General features: G+C 43.9%; 2 protein-coding genes and 1 long non-coding RNA gene across 4 annotated transcripts; 1 reads left to right on the top strand and 2 right to left on the bottom strand.

Moving 5' to 3' along the window:
• The first annotated feature begins 6,587 nt into the window (after positions 1 to 6,587).
• On the top strand, positions 6,588 to 9,474 carry CIPK2 (CBL-interacting protein kinase 14-like). Of its 2 annotated transcripts, XM_012847175.2 has the most exons (2): positions 6,588 to 6,825; positions 7,575 to 9,474. In XM_012847175.2, exon 2 carries the CDS (start codon positions 7,875 to 7,877, stop codon positions 9,207 to 9,209), a length of 1,335 nt encoding a protein of 444 aa, XP_012702629.1. In that variant the 5' UTR covers positions 6,588 to 6,825; positions 7,575 to 7,874; the 3' UTR covers positions 9,210 to 9,474. The 2 variants fall into 2 exon arrangements, with proteins under 2 accessions (XP_012702629.1, NP_001269081.1); NM_001282152.1 differs by lacking the exon at positions 6,588 to 6,825 and having other exon boundaries at positions 7,875 to 9,209.
• Positions 9,475 to 12,678: 3,204 nt separating this feature from the next.
• LOC111257873 lies at positions 12,679 to 14,380 on the bottom strand. Its single transcript, XR_002678473.1, has 2 exons — positions 14,087 to 14,380; positions 12,679 to 13,275 (listed from the first exon to the last, which is right to left on the bottom strand). It is a non-coding gene; the product is annotated as an uncharacterized LOC111257873 (long non-coding RNA).
• Positions 14,381 to 15,638: 1,258 nt separating this feature from the next.
• On the bottom strand, positions 15,639 to 19,354 carry LOC101767269. The gene is made up of 2 exons (XM_004977317.3): positions 18,706 to 19,354; positions 15,639 to 16,163 (listed from the first exon to the last, which is right to left on the bottom strand). Exons 1-2 carry the CDS (start codon positions 18,862 to 18,864, stop codon positions 16,047 to 16,049), a joined length of 276 nt encoding a protein of 91 aa, XP_004977374.1. The 5' UTR covers positions 18,865 to 19,354; the 3' UTR covers positions 15,639 to 16,046.
• Positions 19,355 to 19,964: the final 610 nt, after the last annotated feature.

Genomic DNA, 19,964 nt, shown 5'->3' with positions numbered 1-19,964 from the left:
TAATACTCTTGTAATTACATTAAATAATGATGCATGTAATATTTTCAGAAACGGTTGGATTAGGAAGAGAGGCGGAGATATTGCATTTTTTTTTTCCAGAAACACGCAACAAAGGCAGCAGCAGCAATTGCTTCAAACACTATCCCATCTTCAATTGGAAATTTTGTGGAATAACAGAATCAAAAGCAGGATGGAGTGGTAGTTGAAGAAATCGCGGATCCTGTGCCCTCGCCTCCGCCACTGCAACCACCCGCATCATAGTTGTAGGTTTATGACATCAATCGCCTTCCACATGATCCAGGTGTAGCTTAATCTTTGAATTTAAGACTATTTAGTGCATGTGGTTCACCGAATTAGAATGTGGTTTTACCAAATTGTAAATGGTTTTTATCGAATTGCATAATAATTTTTATTCGGCATATCCTGCGGTAAAATCTTAGGTGCGCCACTGAAGTTAGTGGGACGTCTTTCCCGCTGATCGAGTTTTTTTTTTCATGTTGAGATTATGCATCGCCCTTGTAGTACAATAAACTCTGATGTGAGAGACTAGCTAGTAGGCGCTCAATCGCTCATCTGATGGCTATTATATTATGTTATATTGCTGCTTAATTAATACAGTATTGATGAAATATATGTAAAGCACAAGTTGCTACTTGAGCACTCGATGGATGGTACTAGCCAGTGTGCGCTAGACTGAATGAATGAGATTTCGGTGTGGTCGTGTCTCTGCTTGCCAGCAGCATCCACCCTGCTCATTGCCCACAGATCTTTTGATGCGATCTTATCTGACCTGATGTTTTGCGAGGTGTGTTTGGATCCTTAGTTAAAATTTAACCCTTGTCACATCGAATTTTCAAATATCGAATGTTCGAATGCTAATTAGGATGATTAAATATGAGCTAATTATAAAACTAATTGCAGAAGCCCTGGCCAATTCGCGAGATGAATCTATTAAGCATGATTAATTCATCATTAGCAAATGGTTACTGTAACACCACATTATCAAATCATGGATTAATTAGACTTAGTAGATTCGTCTCGCAAATTAACCTCCATCTATACAATTAATTTTGTAATTAGCCTATATTTAATACTCTATCTAAACATCCGATGTAACATGGGCTAAAGTTTAATCCATAGGAAACAAACCAACGAATGAGTGAATATGGTGGGCAGACATCACATGTGACGTGTGTGCAAGTATTTTTGTGATCCACTAGACACTAGCAGTGTGTTGCCTGTGATGAATAGTGCTGCCACCTAATTAGACGAACCAAAGAGAGAAAGCCAATCGATCCTAGTATTGTATTTTGCTGTAGTATTACGGTAGTTTGGCTGAATCCTCCTTGCAGTTGCAGCTGGTATGAGTATGAGAAAACGGAAAAAGGTTAAAGGACATGCCTGCCTACAAGTTAACGATTCAGTGGCACCTGGAGTTCTGGAGTAGTGGGGGGAACACAAGTGGCCCGTGGGCGTCACACGCACAGCAGCATATATGGGACAGCCTGCTGCTGATTGAATCCTCGTGGTCCACCTGTCAGTGGCGGAAGAAGCAAACCAGACTTGGAAGAGGCCCATTGATCAATAATGTACTTGATCCCCCCGACCCCTGTGATTTTAATCATCCATTAATTAGTACTCCTTCCGTTTGGTTTTAATCACCCTCGATCATTTATTTATTCCATTAATCATCATCACCAAGTTTGTCCGTCGGATCATCATCAGTGACTGGACTATATAATTCATGTAAATATATACGGTGACATGTCCTTTGTTGGTTTGGCCGTGTCTACTACTACTACTACCTCCTGCGTCCACGGCCATGAACTTAGCTTCTCTTTGTCTAGAACGTGATGACTGGAGGTGCTAGTAGAAGGCTCCATGCCTCCATCATCACATCACTCTGGAGGTGCTAGTAGACGTCATGAGCTGAGGAGGTCACGGGTAAGGGATACATACATGCGGCTCCCTTGTTATCATATCATATCACCCACTTAATTTCTTCAATTCCATTTGTCGAAATTGAGCTCAACTAACTGCGAACGAACAGGGCGTTAGATTTTCCACCATGCAGGAAGTCTCTCTGCTTTGTTTGGTTTCTCTCATCCGAGTTCCAGACGCAGACAACAGAGCTAGAGTTTGCAACAAAGAATATCTCAGATTGCATTAGTTGCCGCTTCTACGGCGATGAGCATCCGAGTCATCAGTGATCAACCACGACGCCATCCTCCAAAAGAAACGGAATCATCATTGCAACGGAATATGTGGGTGGTGGCTCTGCAGACGTGGCGGTGACCAATCGACCACGACCTCCACGTTTGTTTTTTCTTAAACGAACCTCCACATAATTAAATACCAGTGACCAATCGACCACGACCTCCACCTTTGTTTTTTCTTAAACGAACCTTCACATAATTAAATACCAGTAGAAATGGCCGTGCGTTGCTACGGATCCTTACTTGCTCTCATGTTATTATTCACTTGTTCCTAATATGTTGACTTTGTTTCATAATATGTTGGTGCGTTGTCCCTAGTAGTCCTCTTTTTGTAAGTATAGTAGTAGAAGACATTTGTGGGCGGTTTGATGCCATGTATTTATTACGTGGGACCCACACATGGAAATTAAAAAAATTCACCGCTTAACATCCGCCCTATCCATTCATTCGCTTTCCCTCGTACTCATCGTCATCCAGCCAATCGCTGCCTCTTCGTCCGTTGGCGCCACCCGCATCTTGCCCCATCCTCAGGTAAGCGCTCGTCCTCCCCGTGCCTAGCCTCATTCCCGCTTCCAGCGCTAGGTCACAGCGCCTCAGGCCACTATGAGCAGGAGTGCTTATCTTCTTCTTCTCATTTCCATCCACCTTCCTTTTATAATCCACTCCAAACCATTCCAATCAAGTGCAAAATCGAGCCCCCAATTGTTAGATCCCTAGCGCTATGCTCTCGCTGGCACATGGCTCTACTTGGTGAACTACAAGGAGGCGCATAGGAGAATCACATTACAGAACAGACAAAACTATGACCTCCTCCTCAGTCCTCACCTTCTTGGAGTCCTGCACGGTGGTGCGCAGGGACTTCTTGACAAGGATGTGGTGCGGCTCGCGGTGGCTGATGATGTCCATGAGCATCTCGTAGTGGGTCATGTTCGGGGATGACACGATGACGACGTCACAGAACCTGCTGCCCAGCAACCCTCGGTGACCTGAAGAGGGTGTTTGGATACTGGGTGCTAAACTTTAACAGTGTCATATTGGATGTTCGAATGCTAATTAGGAGGACTAAATGTGAGCTAATTATAAAATTAATTGCAGAACCCCGAGCTAATTCGCGAGACGAATCCATTAAGTCTAATTAATCCATCATTAGCAAATGGTTACTGTAGCACCACATTGTCAAATCATGGACTAATTAGGTTTAATAGATTCATCTTGCGAATTAGACTCCATCTGTGCAATTAGTTTTGTAATTAGCCTATATTTAATAATCCTAATTAGTATCAAACATCCGATGTGATAGATGCTAAACTTTAGCGGGTGGTATCCAAACACCCTTGAAAAGGTCTTGAAACCTTCTGGTGGTTAAGGATTCAACAGCTTCTCGGTATTTGCATTCTACAGGCGCTGTGTGGGCAGGCTGGATCTCAGGTCAATTGCAGTAAAGTTTGGAGATCTTTTTGCAAGATCGTCAAGAACTATTTAAGTACTGCAGGTTGATTATGAAAAAATTGAAAGATTTTTTTTGCAAAATAACCGGTTAGAAGAAACAACCGTGCTTTAATATTAGGTATAGATATATATTAAGTATAGATATAGATATAATCGCTGGTCCCGCAGGTGGCATTATTGGGAGGAAGGTCGTCGTTGCGTGGAATCAATCCAGATTCACCATAAACCAAAATGGCTCTTGCCTGTTGTCTCTGCCTGCCTGCCTACTGAAAATAAAATTTCCCTGGTTATTCCCATTAAATTCTAGTTTAACTAGGTAGGTAGATTCTTTTTCTTAAGTAACAGTGGTTATATTGTGAAAAGGGGCCTCGGTTTACTAGGTATAGTAGCTTGTTCTCCTAAAACTGAAATATTACACCACTAGCTACCATGTTTTGGATGAATCAACTGGATGGTCCTTTGAGGACCACAGATTTGCTGCATGGTTGGTGTTTACATAAGTTGAACATAACAAATAGAGATGAATGATGCCATAAATTTGGGCTACTCCCTCCATTCCAAATTACTATTCATTTTGACTTTTCTAGATACACATTTTTGATATGCACCTAGATATAAAAGTGACATACATACATAGTAAAAGTGACGTATCTAGAAAAGTCAAAACAAATAGTAATTTGGGATGGAGGAAGTGTGGATCAGTTTTTTTTTGTGACGGGAATATACCACATGCATCCTGCAAACGAATTTAGACATATTTCTAGGCAAGGTTCGTTGTGCTTCTTAAATCAAGTTCAGGAATCTAAATTGAATCATAAGCCATAAAAAGTCGTCGGCGATAAGTTGGGCCACATATTGCTTCATGTTGGTGTTTACATAACTTTGGGCCAGATCAGATCCCATGTGTGCAGGAAATATAGCACATGCATCCTGCAAATGAATTTAGCCACCTTTCTACACTAGATTCGTTGTGCTTCTAAAGTTGAGTTAGGAATCAGAACTGAATCGTAATGTGACATAAAAGCTGTAACGATTTCATTGTAGCCATTGTACTAGTCTAGTAGATGATGTAACACTCTTTGGATGTTAATACAGGTTGCCTGCTCATTTAAGGAAATAAAAGTCCATTTAGTTCAAGGACAAAGTTATATTCTCCTCCTACTGCGTGCATTTTAAAGGTGCATTATATTTTGATTTTTTTAAAAAAAAGAAAACTCAGGATATTTGATCAATAATTAGTAAAACTATTTGTTTGTTTAGTGTATAAAATTAAAGTTCAAAATAGGGCAGTAACATAAACTACTTTGGCATGGTGTTTGTTTCATATGCATTGACAATCTATATTCTGATTGAATATAAAAATATACTTCGAAGAAGTCCTTTTTTTTGTTTCACAATACACCCTAGTGTTGGATGGGAAGTATGTAGTATTAGTTGTAACTATCTTCAATTCAACACCAATAGTTTCTTTTTTATAGTAAAACTTGTTGTTTGTGTTGTAAACTATTAGATTTCCAAATTTTGAGGAATACTGAACATTTTGACGATTTTTTTTCCAGTTCTCCTCTTTTGTTTCCCTATAGAGTCTAGATAATTGTATAAATGAATGGTTGACAGGAAAGGTCATGTTGTTGTAACTAAGGAACAACATGTTTCGCTCTCCGGTGCCATATATCACTGTCATATATATTTGTAACTAAGATGGTAACAAAATAGTTTTTTTTTTCTTTTCGTTTTCAGTTGGTGGTTCTGATTGAGTGTAGTAGTGGTGATAATTGTTGCTGAATGTGGCGACACGACGCCGCTAGTATGGTGCACATGCATGACATCCATCTCCTGTCTCTATTATTGAGTTACATAACGTCATGGAATTATGGGAACCAGACACACCTTGAAACACAGCGCAGCAAAGAAAAGTAGTATCTGTATGTTATGCTTAATTAGAAACAAACATGGCTACTGAAATCGTGATCACGCAAGATCCAGCAGCACACACATGTATGAATCGTACGGTGGTGGTCCAAGCCAGGGTCCATGGAGCAGCAGGTGCCCCCCTTGCCGCCTGGCTGATGACTCAGCACAGGATGAGATCAGATTGGCATGGTGTGAAATGAAACCGGGGATGGCTTGGTCCAAGACCGTGTGCTGTATCCTGAGGGCGACCTGGCGTGCCTAGCTGTGGCCCGCAGCGGGTGCAGTGATGCTGAATCAAATTGCATTGGTTGGTCGGAATCCAAGCACGGCGAGGCGATGCCACGCAAGGATATCCCGTCATTACAGGCGTGCTTGGTTCCGAGCCAAGCTACGCCACGCCACACGATTGTGGTGCTAGAAAAGAACGTCACACCCGTCACACTGCAGTGGGGTGCAACCAAGCACGCCCTATGTTGCTGGAGAGACAGCAACCAGCAGTGCCATTATCGTCAAATATAATGGAGAGGTACTTGTATCGTTTTACTTTGTCGTTTCCTTGAAGGAATACGTGCATCGAATGAACATTCTCAAGAAAGGATTAGTAGTGATGGGGATGTTGAGTGGTCCAAGGCACATGGAACAGGTTGCCCTTGACTCAGCCACCAAAGGATCAAAATTGTTGCTGTGCTGTTACTAATCCTAATAACAAAAATCACATCTTTCTTCAGGAAGGAAGAAAAAAAACAGCAGCCTTGATGGTAGATGGCTAGGTACTACTAGACCTGAGCTGTAGTCGGATGGCGACATTACGGGCTGAGCTGTCGCCGCATGTGTCGAGTCGAGTACACGGCGGTGTGCTAGCAAGAATATCCATCCGGACCTGGATGTGTGATGCGGTGCGCAGGAAACGCAGCGGAGGCGGCATCAGCAGGGTCATTATCGTCAAGCCGCGTATGATTAGGCCGACTAATAATCTCAGCCCTTCCTTCCTTCCTTCCCTGAAACCCTCCTCTGCTTGCCGTTGCCGATTCCCCCTCTGCTTCCACCCCCCACCCCGGCCCCCTCCCTGTATAAGAGCAGCTTCCCCTCCGCCTCATTGTCGCCGCATCCCAGCCCCTCTCCCTGCCCAGCGGAGCTCAACTTCAGGCAACAACTAGATACCCAAACCAGAACGCGTAACCCCGCACAAATTTTGGTTTTGTCGCCTCCTCGACCCCCTCTTCCTCATCCTTCGTGGCGTCGCAAGGTATGCAATCCGTCTCTCTCTCTCTGCAACTCTGCATATCTGCTTGCAATTTCAATGCTAGTTCATGCCAGTGCCCATTGTCTTTACGGGTCCTCTTCTTGTTTGTCTGCTTCGATTCGTCGATTTTGCTCAGCCGTAGGGGCGCATCCCATCCATTGGACAAGGAACCTTGCGCTCCCCTGTTAGTTTGTCTAGATTCAGGAAAAAAAAATAGGCGGCGTTCATTGGCTCACCGTGCCTTCAATTTCTTCTTGTGCTCTCTGTCCGATTCCGACCCCAGTAGGTATCAGGTCGTTTGGTCTTCTCAGTGTTTGCCAGGCCCAGGCGTTTAGGTTTCGAAAAGACGCAATTTTTACGTCTTCAGTTGCTTCAGCTTTCTCTGAACAAAGTTCCTGTAAGATGGGAAATCATTGAGTGCAGAAAGTTGCCATCTTGTTATGGTTGCCATGGATGTCACCACGCTGCCATGTGCCTGTCCCTTATCCTCATTTACCTGTTTATTGTTGCGCAATATGTAGAAATCCATTAGCATTTGTATACTGGTTCCAGTAGGGAACCTTCTTTGTATACTGAATTAACAATATGCATATTATTTGGTTCGTCAATTCAGTAAGCCTCTTCAATTCTCTGTACAGCCTTTATTTGGTTATTAATTGCTCCAGTATTTAACAAAAGTTATTAGCTTTCGTTAATATCCTGGAGTCTCAATTGCTGAATCTGTTTTTTTTTTCTTTCTTTCTTTTGAGCAGATACCAAAATCCACAAGTCAAAACCTCAGGGAATGCTGAAAGATGTGCTTTCATAAAAGAGATTTCTGTTGCGACATCAAGGAGCTCGCTGCTCCACAAGGGCTGCTAGCCTGCTCAACTCTTGATGTGAGCGACCACCTCAGCTGCATCAATCCTACACCCTTCAGACTCCGACACGACCAAGCCATAAGAGTACTGTTCACCATCATGGACCATGACATGGGGGAGGAGGGCTAAATCATTGCAGTCCACCTAATCGGCCGGCCAGAGGATAGCCGTGTGTTTTATACTTTTGGAGACATGGAGGGCAGAGGAAAGATTTTAATGGAGAGGTATGAGCTGGGGAGAATGTTGGGGAAAGGAACATTTGGCAAGGTGCACTATGCAAAGAACCTTGAGTCAAATCAGAGCGTTGCTATTAAGATGATGGATAAGGACAAAGTGCTCAAGGTTGGGCTTTCAGAGCAGATAAGGCGTGAGATCACAACAATGAGATTGGTGGCACATAAGAACATTGTTGAGCTTCATGAGGTCATGGCAACACGGAACAAGATCTACTTTGTCATGGAGTATGTGAAAGGTGGCGAGCTCTTTGAAAAGATTGAGAAGAGTGGCAAGCTCACGGAGCCTGCTGCACACAAGTACTTCCAGCAGCTTATTAGTGCAGTGGATTACTGCCACAGCCGAGGCGTGTACCACCGGGACCTGAAGCCTGAGAACCTGCTGCTGGATGAGGATGAGAACCTGAAGGTATCTGATTTTGGACTGAGCGCACTTTCGGAGTCGAAAAGGCAAGATGGATTGCTCCATACCACCTGTGGAACACCAGCATATGTAGCTCCAGAGGTGATCAGCAAGATAGGCTATGATGGTGCAAAATCAGACATCTGGTCTTGCGGTGTTGTTCTATTTGTTCTTGTTGCTGGTTATCTTCCTTTCCAAGGCCCAAACTTGATGGAGATGTATCGAAAGGTACAGCATGGTGATTTCAGGTGCCCCAGTTGGTTTTCACACAAACTCAAGAAGCTGTTGTACAAGATCCTGGACCCTAACCCAGCCACAAGAATTTCAATCCAGAAAATAAAAGAGTCTACCTGGTTCAGAAAAGGTCCCGAGGGGACCCGCACAGTTAAGGAGAAAATTCCCTGTGAGAATGCCACCACAAATGCTGCTCCAACACTTTCTGTGAGGCGCAAAAAGAATCCTTATGAAGATGCAAAACCGCTGCCTGTGACAAACTTAAATGCCTTTGAAATTATCTCTTTCTCCTCAGGGTTTGATCTATCTGGCCTCTTTCTTGAAAAGGAGTGCAGAAAGGAGGCAAGATTTACTTCAGACAAGTCAGCCTCGGCCATCATCTTGAAGATTGAAGACGTCGCAAAGATGTTGAATCTCAGGGTAAGGAAGAAGGATAATGGTGTTGTCAAGATTCAAGGGAGGAAGGAGGGAAGGAATGGTGTCCTTCAGTTTGACACAGAGATCTTTGAGATCACACCATTTCATCATCTTGTTGAGATGAAACAAACAAGCGGTGATTTTCTTGAGTATCAGAAATTATTTGAAGAGGACATCCGGCCAGCACTGAAGGACATAGTTTGGGCCTGGCATGGAGATGATCAGCAGCAAAAGCAGTAGCTTGGATGCCTCAGTTAGTTTTTGTTCCAAAATTCGTTGGATTCTTCAGCTAAGGGTGATTCTGTTCTACATGTGTGTTCTTTTTTAGAAGCTGCATCCATTTTGTGATGTGTACCATAGGCTACATTCCATTCGAACAATAATTGTTGAGAAGCTGAGTTCTTGAGTTTCATTCTGAAAATTGTTTCTGTTCTGTAATGGTTGTACCTGTCGATAATGAAATACAATGCCTTTGATCCTTGAAAAAAGGTTGAGCTTTCCTGCAGTTCTCTAATAGCTTCTTTTGGTGAAATATTGTGCCAAACATTTGCAAAAGATATGCACCCCAGCAACTGCATACGGAATCACTTGTCTTGATTTTAGCCATTCCAGCACTTAATAACAGCAGAAAATCTGAAAGTCTAAATTTCAATAGTGATTATATATCACTTCAATGAAACTTTATTGTCTTTTGCGATGCTTGAGATTCAAATTGATTGAGCCCACTAGATCTAACGAACCAATTTTTGTTCTTACTAGAATCTCACTGTCTCTCGAGTTTATCAACCAAAATTTCAAAAAACATTTTTGCATATCTAAAGATGGTGCTGTCTGCTGTGCTTTGAATCTCAACTTCCTTATGAGTACATTAACTTTCAAGGGGCACATCAGCAAGTAACTATTGATCACTCGTTCAGTCTGCATATTCAAAAATAGCGAAAATAACTTGGGTACTAGTAGACAAGGAATGAATGAAGATAGCACCTTCATTGGAAACTAAAAACGTAGTGACAAAGAAAGCAAGGTAAAATATACTCCACACAAAAGAACATATAAAAAAATGAAACGTACATCACATGTTGATAAGTTAAACCTTAAGGCAATATTTAAACTCCACTAGTCCACTTGCATTGAAAAAGGATTTGTCCCCATCAACTGGGATTAAGGATAGATCCGACAGCTCGTTTTTCACATTCCTAATCAACCACCGGTACCACTTTCCAAACAGGTCAAACATTGATCCAATCCGATTAGTTTTAGCAAACCAGTCGATAAACTGTTTGGGTTCCTAATTTTCAAACGTATGTGCTTTTGTTCTTGATGATGTGTCATGATAGATGCCTGATGCGATGTATCTCCACAATTAAGAGACAAAAGTGATGCTATAGATAATTCGTTCCTGGTTTGAGCATGCAAAATTTACTTGTTCAGTTTTTTTTTATGGCTTGGCTCGGTCAACTGCATAGCTGTTGGATCTGTCAGGGATATGCTTAGAACCCAAGTTGATCGACAGGATGCGGCAGCTGTTGAATATGTATACTACCTAGTGGAGTTAAAAATTTCCTACAAGCAGATAATTATCAAATATAACTCTTAGTCATTGGATTCCATGTGCATTGCGTGTGCATAGACTGCAGAATGATTTGTTGGGAGTTCCAGACAGTGCGACCTACATGCATTGAACTGGGAACCTAACAAAAGGTGAAACTGGAGTTTCAGAGATTAAATGGGATGGTGAACTGAAAACCTTAGCGTCTACCCCCAGGGTCCATCCCAAAACTCTAGCTTCAGATATATGTATTGTCAGACGGGCTACACTAGCTAATTAAAGCCGCAAAACAAAAGAAATAGAGAGCTAGTCAATAATGATGTGTTCAAGTTTGTGCATGAGACGTTGGATTTGCCAATTGTGAAATGACTTATTTACCACATCCATAGTCGACCAACAAACATTTTTTTTCAATAGGTTTACCTCTTTGTTGCATCAATATCGCAAGCAGATTATGCAACCAAAGAATACTATATATCCTCTTGCAACATGCTGTAGTACTACTAGCTGGCTGGCATCGAACAAATTTCTGCATTAATTCACTTCTGACTTTCTGAGATGGATTAAGATGGGGGCCAACGCAATGCACCAGATCCAATATACTCCCTCCCCTCTGGGATTGATAAGAGGAGAAGGGGCTTCCTCTGGGCAGGAAAGGCTAAAGGTAATGGCGGACAGTGCCTCGTTGCACGGCCGGTAGCGTGTCGGCCGCAGGAGTTTGGCGGCATTCTCACTTCGCCTACGATGGATGTGGCTCAAGAGAACAGACCCCACAAGACCATGGCATATGCTGGACCTTGACTTCGGCAAGGATAAGGAGGTGCAGCTAGCAGATGTTTCAGACATCCATTGATAGATGTTCACCTGGGCGACGGCTCCTTGGTGCTGTTCTGGACCGATCGCTGGCAGGGAGACGCATCCCCATGCGTGATTGCAAGTGGGCTTTGCTCGTTAGTGAAGCCCCAAGTTCGGAAGCGAAGAACAGTGGCAGAAGCACTGCACATCAAACTATGGATTGCTGATATCTCTGGTCATCAGTTGACTGTCCAGGCACTCGATCTCTGAGGACTTGAAATTGTGGCCGCTAGTCGACCAGGTTCACCTACAGATCGAATGGGGTGGAGGACACACTTGCCTGGCGTTGGTCACCTTGCGCCACGTACTCGACGCGCGCTCCGCGTACCGCATGTTCTTCGTAGGATCTGAGCAGTTCGCAGGGGCAAAGCCAATTTGGAAAGCTTGGGCGCCATTAAAGGTAAAATTCTTCACTTGGCTCGCTGTTCGGCATTGCATTTGGACGGCGGACCGACGGCACCGACACGGCCTCCAGAACCAGGCAAATAAACTGCCCTCTGTGTGATCAGGAGCTTGAAACAGCAGATCATTTCTTCGTCGGTTGCTGCTACACAAAGCAGGTCTGGCATGCCAATGGGAGCTACAATCCAGTTCCCAACCGAGCGCGCGGTTTATGCTTGACTGGTGGCTGCAGCTAAGACATGGGCTCAACAATCTGAAGCAGAGGGGCCTCAGTTGTCATGTTGATCACCTGGACCATCTAGCAGGAGAGGAATGCTAGGAGTTTTGACAACTGACCAAGCATCACCGAGAGTCAACTGGTGGACATCATCATCAAGGAAGGTTAATTGTGGGTTCAGGCCGGAGCCAAGCATATGGCTGCTCTGAGATGGCCGGCTGAAAGGGCAGTAGGTTTGCTAGGAGGTCCGGTCTAGCTGTCTAGGCTCTGTTCTTGGGTTGTAATAGTTAGCCGTATAAGTATTAAGTGCGTTAAAACTGTATGCAAACTGTATGCGTGTGTCCGGTTGGCCCGCGTTGTAACTTGTAACTATATTTCATCTTCTTAATACAACGATACACAGCTCTTCTGCGTATTCTCGAAAAAAAATATACTCCCTCAAAATCTCTTCTATTCTTAACTCGAGTCTTTTCACTCTTTTCTGTGCATCTACAATTATCTTCGGGTTATGTTTTTCAGAGAGAATAGTAAACGTGCTTCCTGTTAACCTATTTGATACCTTGTGTGCATTGTTGTTTTTTAATAAGGAAATAGTTCCGACCTCTGCGACCGCACACAGCCAAATTCTTACATCATACTCGGTCTAGAACCTAATATAAAAATTAGGGAAATGAGTACACATAGAGTATGAAAAATTCAAAAGTATAGCCTATTATTGCTTCTCCGTCCATTCTTAACGAATATATCTAAAGCGACGATCTCTAGAACTTTGCTTGCTGAACAAATTCAGATATGTTTGCTCAAATGCAGAAAAGGGCTATCACTGACAAGATCATGGCCTACGAAGTGGGGCTGATCCAGCAGTACCTCACCAAGGGCTACACAGAGGATCAAGAGTCGATCACCGATGACGACGGGAGGAGAATTAGGGCAGGAAGCCAAAAGCAAGGGGTTAATAATTTACAAGAATTAACTGTTTGCCCTGCATCTCGTGTCGCTGCTGCAGCTTAGGCATCATCCTTGTGTTCTTGTGTTATTTATGCTACTCCGATCCTTTCTAAACATGAGACTTTGGATAATCATGAGCCTTGAGTGACAACATGTCTGTACAAATGCTTCAATTCATGGTACGCGCGAGTAAGCTCATGCCATGATATTCCTGTAATTTTTTGCATATCAACAGTTGGTGTTGCGCTTCCACTTCCTTAATTATGAGCAGAGTAATTTTTCAGGGTGAGCATCAGCATGTAACTCTTGATTGCTTCCTTATCAGTCTGCATATTCTGCAATAGCGACGGTAAAATAAATAATGGTTATTAGAAGACAAAGAACGAAGTACACAGGTATATATGCAGGCGACGACTGCTATATATGATCGAGCAGACAAGTCTCAAACATAGGAGTAATCATTAGTAACTGCATATTATATGTATCAACTATCAATTAGTACTTGTATAATGATTGGTTGACGTGGGTGCCCTTGTGTTGGGCTTGGGCCGATCGAGTCTGGGCCTCATCTGTTTTTTATACATACTGTAGTGTATTATTAATCATCTGTAAATGCATTCCGCCTGTGATTTGCTGTGCACAAGGATACAGATGTAGTAGGTTTTGCTGTTTGGGTAAAGGGGAAAAAACAGCCATGCAAATATGTTGAATACAGATAGCATTCGCACACATGACACAATGACCCATTATTCCAGTAGCGTTGCAATTGGTCTTGGTTTTGCAATTGTTCTGAATTTGCAAACGTCTTCGGTCCTTCGAATTCTCATCACATATTTAGGTTCAAGAAGGAAAACCACAATCGGAGTCATCAGTCAGAATGGCCATCAGAACAAATATCAGGAGAGAGAGAGAGATAAAGAAATTGGGAAATTTTCAGATCAGAGAGGCTTCAGAAAATTCAGATCCAAATCTATGTGCCTGACTCACCCATCTCAGCAAGAACGTTTTTTTAGTTTAAAAAAAAAAGCAAGAACGTTTCGGGATGGATTGACTGCTCGTGGCCACACCGAATTCAAGGGGAGAAGCTCTAGCTAGAGCACGGGAAATTAATCAATCCAAAGGAAGTAAGGTCGTGCTTTCCATTACCAGCATCGAGAAGGGGAAGGCAAAATCGACCTTGGTTCCAACTCCGCTCGACGCCAGCCCAGCAGCAGGAGAGCACGGGGACTGGGGAGGACGCGAGGGCGGCTGCGACGCCGAGGGGAACCCCGAGGTCAGCTGCGACGGCCGTGCGGATCCTCTTGCTGTTGCCCGTGGATCCGATCCCCAGCCATCCTTGAGGAGATCGCCGCCGACGGCCGCTGATGGAATCCGCCGAGTCGATCGAGCGAGAGGACGCTTCGATAGTTGCCGTTTTTCTTTCCAGACCTCGGCACACGTTTTTTTATTTTACATCGGTTTTGGCCTGAAACAAGGGTAAAATGAAATCCCAAGTAGCTTTTTCAGCTTGCATCGGAGAAAAATTGCGGACCTGTAACTTACAGGAGTTTTGGACAAAATACCTTGCTTCCAAACGGGCCCTTACTAGACATGAGACTTTGGGTGATCATGATTTTTGAATGGCAAGATGGCAGTACAAACTGCTTCGTTTCATTCTACAAGCTAACTCAAACCATGATATTTCTGCAACGTGCGTACCTTTTGTTTGTGATTCTTGCTTATGTCCAGATCATGTGCTGTACAGTAAACAGAAAAAAGCTTTCCTCTATCAAGAGCTACTGGAGACGCTACGGAACGCTTAATATCATTTTCTGGTTAATTCCATTCCTTTTCATTTTCCTCAGGCTATTATGTTTGATAACAAGTGACAGCCAGTGGAGTTTATGTATAGGATCCAGCAAAGCCCATCAGGACATGATCCACCTCAAAAATGTTTCTAGGCCTCTTGCAATTGCAGTTTGCAAATGACGTTTTTCTCTCAAGCATGTAGCACACAAGTCAGTCATGAGACGAAGGGAGAGCATTCTGTTGTTCGGCTTTTCATGTCTAAAGACCAAAATGCAACCTGTCAGTTCTAAGAGCAATTTCCTTAAGGTTTTGCGAATGATGTTTTTCTCTCAAACATGTAGCACAAGTCTAAAGACCGAGGAGAGAAATCTGCTCTTCGGCTTTTCATGTCTAAAGACAAGGTTTCTGACCAAAACGCAACCTGTCAGCTCTAGGAGCAAATTGCTTAAGGATTTGCTAGTGTTTCAGCAGGTTTTGTACCAGGAAAGAGGCGCAAGTAATGTGTTTTCAGGCTCCATCTGATACAATTACAACCTTGGAGGATGACAGCAGCAACAGCAGCAACAGCACACTCAAAACTGAAGGCCAAGGCTACCAAGAGATGATGGTGTTTCATGCCTCCATTTTTTATTTGAGATGGTGCCATCCATCCAGAAAACACCTCGCACTCCTGAAGCAATGGAATTGGTGTTGTTAACTGGAGGAGACACTTACCCAAAACCTGTGCACATCGTCGCAATAAAACATTTCACCAGACCAGATTAACTAGTAACGACTGTCCCGTAACCCACAAAACTGACCATGACAAGCCTGCTCCGCTTCAAGTAGCACCACAAATAAAATATCAGAAACCCGGTAGGACGATTTACAATCACAGTAACAATGCAGAAACTAGGACTCTTCCTGGAAGTTAGACACAGCTCCAACAGAACATCACTTCAAGAAAAAGAAAGTTGCAGACATGCAATCCAATAATGTCCTTTCTGAAATTTCCAGATTTCAGGTACTCACATTTAGCACATGCTTGTCCCACATTTAAGCATGGATTTGGTGAAAAGACAAAATCATGCAAACTTCAGCCCAAATGCCATGCCCAAAGTCCATACTCCCAGCATTGCACACACTTACAGTATTCCACAACAAAATGCTCAAACATGAACCATTCTGCACATTTACTTTAGCATATAAGCCCCAACCGTGTTACATTTGCTATCATACTACACATCAACACGGACATGTAAGAACAACAGAATTGTGCCAATCTTCACCTCCTTTTGGCACTCAATCAGCAAAATACAAAATAAATTATGAACATTCGTCACCGAGCCTTTTCTGACTCAGATTTTTCCGGTTGTGAAACAAGGGTGCGCCAGAGGTACCGTCCGCTTGCCATGTCCACCATAGTCCAGAACCCGGTTTTCACAGCTGACCCAACCTAGATTAGTGTAGAAAACAATCCTTGAGATTGGGAACCAATTGCTATTAAAGAAACGATATATCTTTCAGATTGGTACACAAGGGAAACAATGAGCTGAGGATTTAGTATTTAAACCAGAAGTAGTAGCAAATGACCATCGATTATGCGGCGTGCACCATTATGAGGTGCTTAATTATCTTTGCTTATTCACGTGCACCGTGCAACTGTTTAAACACTTAAGCCCCACTCAGCTCATGTTTCCATGCAGTTACTTTATAAACAAATTTAGACGCTAGATCCAAAGAGTTAATAACATGGTTTTTGTCAGAGCTGAGGACAGTGGCAGTGCTGGGCAAGATTCCAAATGTTTCAAGGTCTAGCTTGTTTCAAGGCTACCAGACCAAACGATGCTTAGTCAAGTGGTAAAAATTTTCTTACCCCTGAATTTGCAATTGCTTTAATCAATGTGAGGACCAATGGTGGTCACCCTTGGATGATGAGTGATTGATAATGTTGTGTGGAATGATGTTGCTCTTGGCTTGAGATGTGCAGGTGTAGGATGTGACATGGCGGCCGATGGCGTGCGGTGAAGGGTCAAGCGAAAGGTTCATGCCGATGGACCAAGGGCGGTGAAGGGTGAACACGAGTAGGCTTGGACCGAGGGACCCGAGGAGTCCGGACGGAGTCATGGGCGATCCATATGGTGCACGGAAGGGCGAGAGAACATGACGGGATGGAGACGGCGTCGGTCGAGTCGAGCGGGAGGCTTGGTGGAGGCCGGACACGCGTCGACATCGAGGAGATCGCGTGGTGGCCAAGCAGAGATGGACGGTTTGGGTGGTTTGGACCTCAAAACCACTGTGCAGGTAGGTTTCCCGATTTGGGCCTCAAAACCGGGGGCGAGCCGGTGCGGTCGGAGCTTTGAGAAGGAGGGCACGTGGCGTCATCGCGAAGCTTGCGTCGAGGCGAAGCAAAGTCGTGAAGGTGGCGTGTTCGTCCGATGCGTCTATAAAAATCTGGACCAAAATGTCCCTGCGTGGGTAGTTATCTTAGTTGTAGTTGTAGGGTATTTTCATCATCAGCTATGGACTATATATATTAGAGGTGTGCTAGAAACCATAATTTCATTTGTTTAGAGGCTAGCCAAGTGCTTAGAGAGAGGAGAAAAGGGAGATGAGAGGGTGAAAGCTTCTTTTCTCTTGATTTCTCCATCCTAGGGGAAGGATGAAGGGTGGAGGCTAGTCCTCATCTTGTAAAGATGTTGTCTTCGTGATTTAGTCGAATTTGTGTCTCAAATCCGTGGCTAAATCTTGTTGTTTCTCCCGTTTTTCTTTTTCAGGATTTTCGGAGTATTTTCGTGGGAATTGTCGTTCTTCGAGTTTGAGCCCAAATCCCGCGAGGTTTGTTGGGGGGAATTGTTGCTAGGATCCTTATGAGCATCTATGATGTGATCCCCCCTCAAATCCCCCACGGATTCGGCTTGAATTTGTAGTTTTCCCAAAGGATTGAGTTCTTGGTAGGGTTTCGGTGTTCTCCAAAATTCGTGATGAATACTTAAGCTTTTTGAAGTTAGCCTTTGGGAATAGCCTTGTTATGTTGTTGTGAGTCTATGGTTCAAATTTCGTGATTTTTGGAGGTCGCTTGATCGAGTTTCGGATTTTTCCAACTTCTTCACACAGGCTGTTTTTGGAGCTGCGGAAAATTCCGAAGATTTCTTCGGATTCTCCGAAGAATTTTCCGAAAAATTCCGTAGGTGCGGATTCTCCAAAGAATTTTCCTGGAACTCCGTAGGTGCGGATTCTCCGAAGGTTTGTGCGGATTCTCCGGAAGTTGCGGAATATTCCGAAGAGTTTTGCGGAGTTTCCGTACTTTTGTGTTGGTTTTTGAATCTCTTCTGCTGACACTTTCTTGGGTTCATTCTTGCTTCCGTTAGTCTCTAAATTAGACCCTAGCACCATTCCTAGGACCATTAGCTCTTGCATAGCTAAAAGGACTTGATATTGCTAGAAGAGAGGTTTGTGGATCGGTTTGGGATTCAAGTCGAGGTTCTTTGAAGAAATTTGACTCAGCTCCTATTCACCCCCTAGTCGCCTGTTTCGGTCCTTCACAATGTAAGCTATCCCGGACGTCTTATAGTAGGATTTTTTTAAAAAAAAATATAAATTTAGGAGATGTAACCATGCTAACGAGGTTGTTTGAAGAGCAAGGGTAGCTTATAATCTTCCTTCCAAAAAAGAAAGGCTAGTCCATGGCATATATGTATGCGGTGATTGGTTGAGAACTTCAAATGAGCCTAAAACTAAGCATCTTGGAGGGCCAACCCTATGTGCTGACATGACGAAGAACAGAAGCGAGGCCATGTAGGTTGGCAAACAGTGCAATAGAATTATTTCTCCTTAATGATGATACATCAGCCGGAAGCTCATTGTGCGTCGAAATTGAAGGGCCTTGCTAATGTTGCAATCCTAGTTAGTACTAGGAAATTAGGTCCAATTTCCTTTCGGAGCAGGCAAGAAGCTAAGAATAGGAACAGGGAGGGAGGGAGGGAGGGAGGCGTTACCTTGGAATGGAGGGGCAGAGGGGCCCTGGGGGATCCCGAGTCGGAGGCCTTGTCGTCGTCGGCGTCGAATTGGTCAGGCTCGGCGTTGAGCCCGCGGATGAGGAAGAATCCGGCGATGGTGGCGGAGAGGAAGATGAGGATGACCCGCAGCGGGCACATCTTCTCTCGCCTGGGGCTGGGTTCCTTGCCGGCCAACGAAGCAATCAATCCGGCGCAGCAAATGGAAGGCCGGCAGGAAACGGATTCAAGAAAGGCGGCGCCTTTTGGCTGTGGGTTGCTCCTTGTCGGCGGCGGGGGTTTGGCGATTGGGGAAGGAGAGTGCTGCAATGGCGGATTAGGGGAGGTTGGATTGGGACTCGGTTCTGGGTGGGTGGATGCGGAGGATCCCTCCCTTGCAGCAATGTCCCTCCTCCCGAGGCTGGAGCACGCACGCGCCCACCTAACGCAACTTCCCTTTGAATTATTAAAGGGAGGGTGTGAGCAGAAAAATGGAAGAAACTGTGCGAGGCAACGCAATCAGAGAACTGAGAGAAGAGAAGAGCAGGTGGAAGGACCGGAGGAGGAGGGATCCGCGGAGGAAGACGAGACGAACAAAAGGAGGGCGGAGGAGCAGCAATTTATTTGGATTTCCTCTTCTCGCCAGACCAACGGCGGCCACGTCAAAACGCGCCTTCCACCTTCTGTTCTGGGTCCACCCTGGACCGGCTCATATGCATTGCATTCAAAGACTGTTTCGACTGTTAGTGGGGTCCAACCTCCATGTTTGATGCGACGAGCTGTGTCAAACCAAGCTAATGCGCTTTCACAAATACTAATACTGAAGACCAAATGACCACCTGTTTTGGTGGGGCCCAAACTTCACCTGCCTTTGTCGCAACTCCTTAGGTAGCCCCTAATACTACTGCTTTAACCACTACGCGCTACAGGTCTCTTCGCTAGAAGATTGATTATTGATCAGGAATTATATACATGCGACGAGAGCATTTGAAGTTCTAAAATGCGCACATGTTCTAAAATGGTGAAACAATATATATCCATAAGCATACTTTGAAGTTAAAAAAGATTGGAATTTGAAACGGCATTCAAAAAACATAAAGGCATAGGTTACTTTTGCTTATTTTTAACACCCGTCACATCGAATGTTTAGATACTAATTAGGAGTATTAAACGTAGACTATTTACAAAACGCATTACATAAGTGTAGGCTAAACGGTGAGACGAATCTATTAAGCCTAATTAGTCCATGATTTGACAATGTG

The sequence above is a fragment of the Setaria italica genome, chromosome VII, assembly GCF_000263155.2.
Source record: "Setaria italica strain Yugu1 chromosome VII, Setaria_italica_v2.0, whole genome shotgun sequence".
Classification (NCBI taxonomy): domain Eukaryota; kingdom Viridiplantae; phylum Streptophyta; class Magnoliopsida; order Poales; family Poaceae; genus Setaria; species Setaria italica.
Note: the sequence above shows the minus strand (reverse complement) of the source record. Positions and strands in the feature narration are given on the sequence as shown.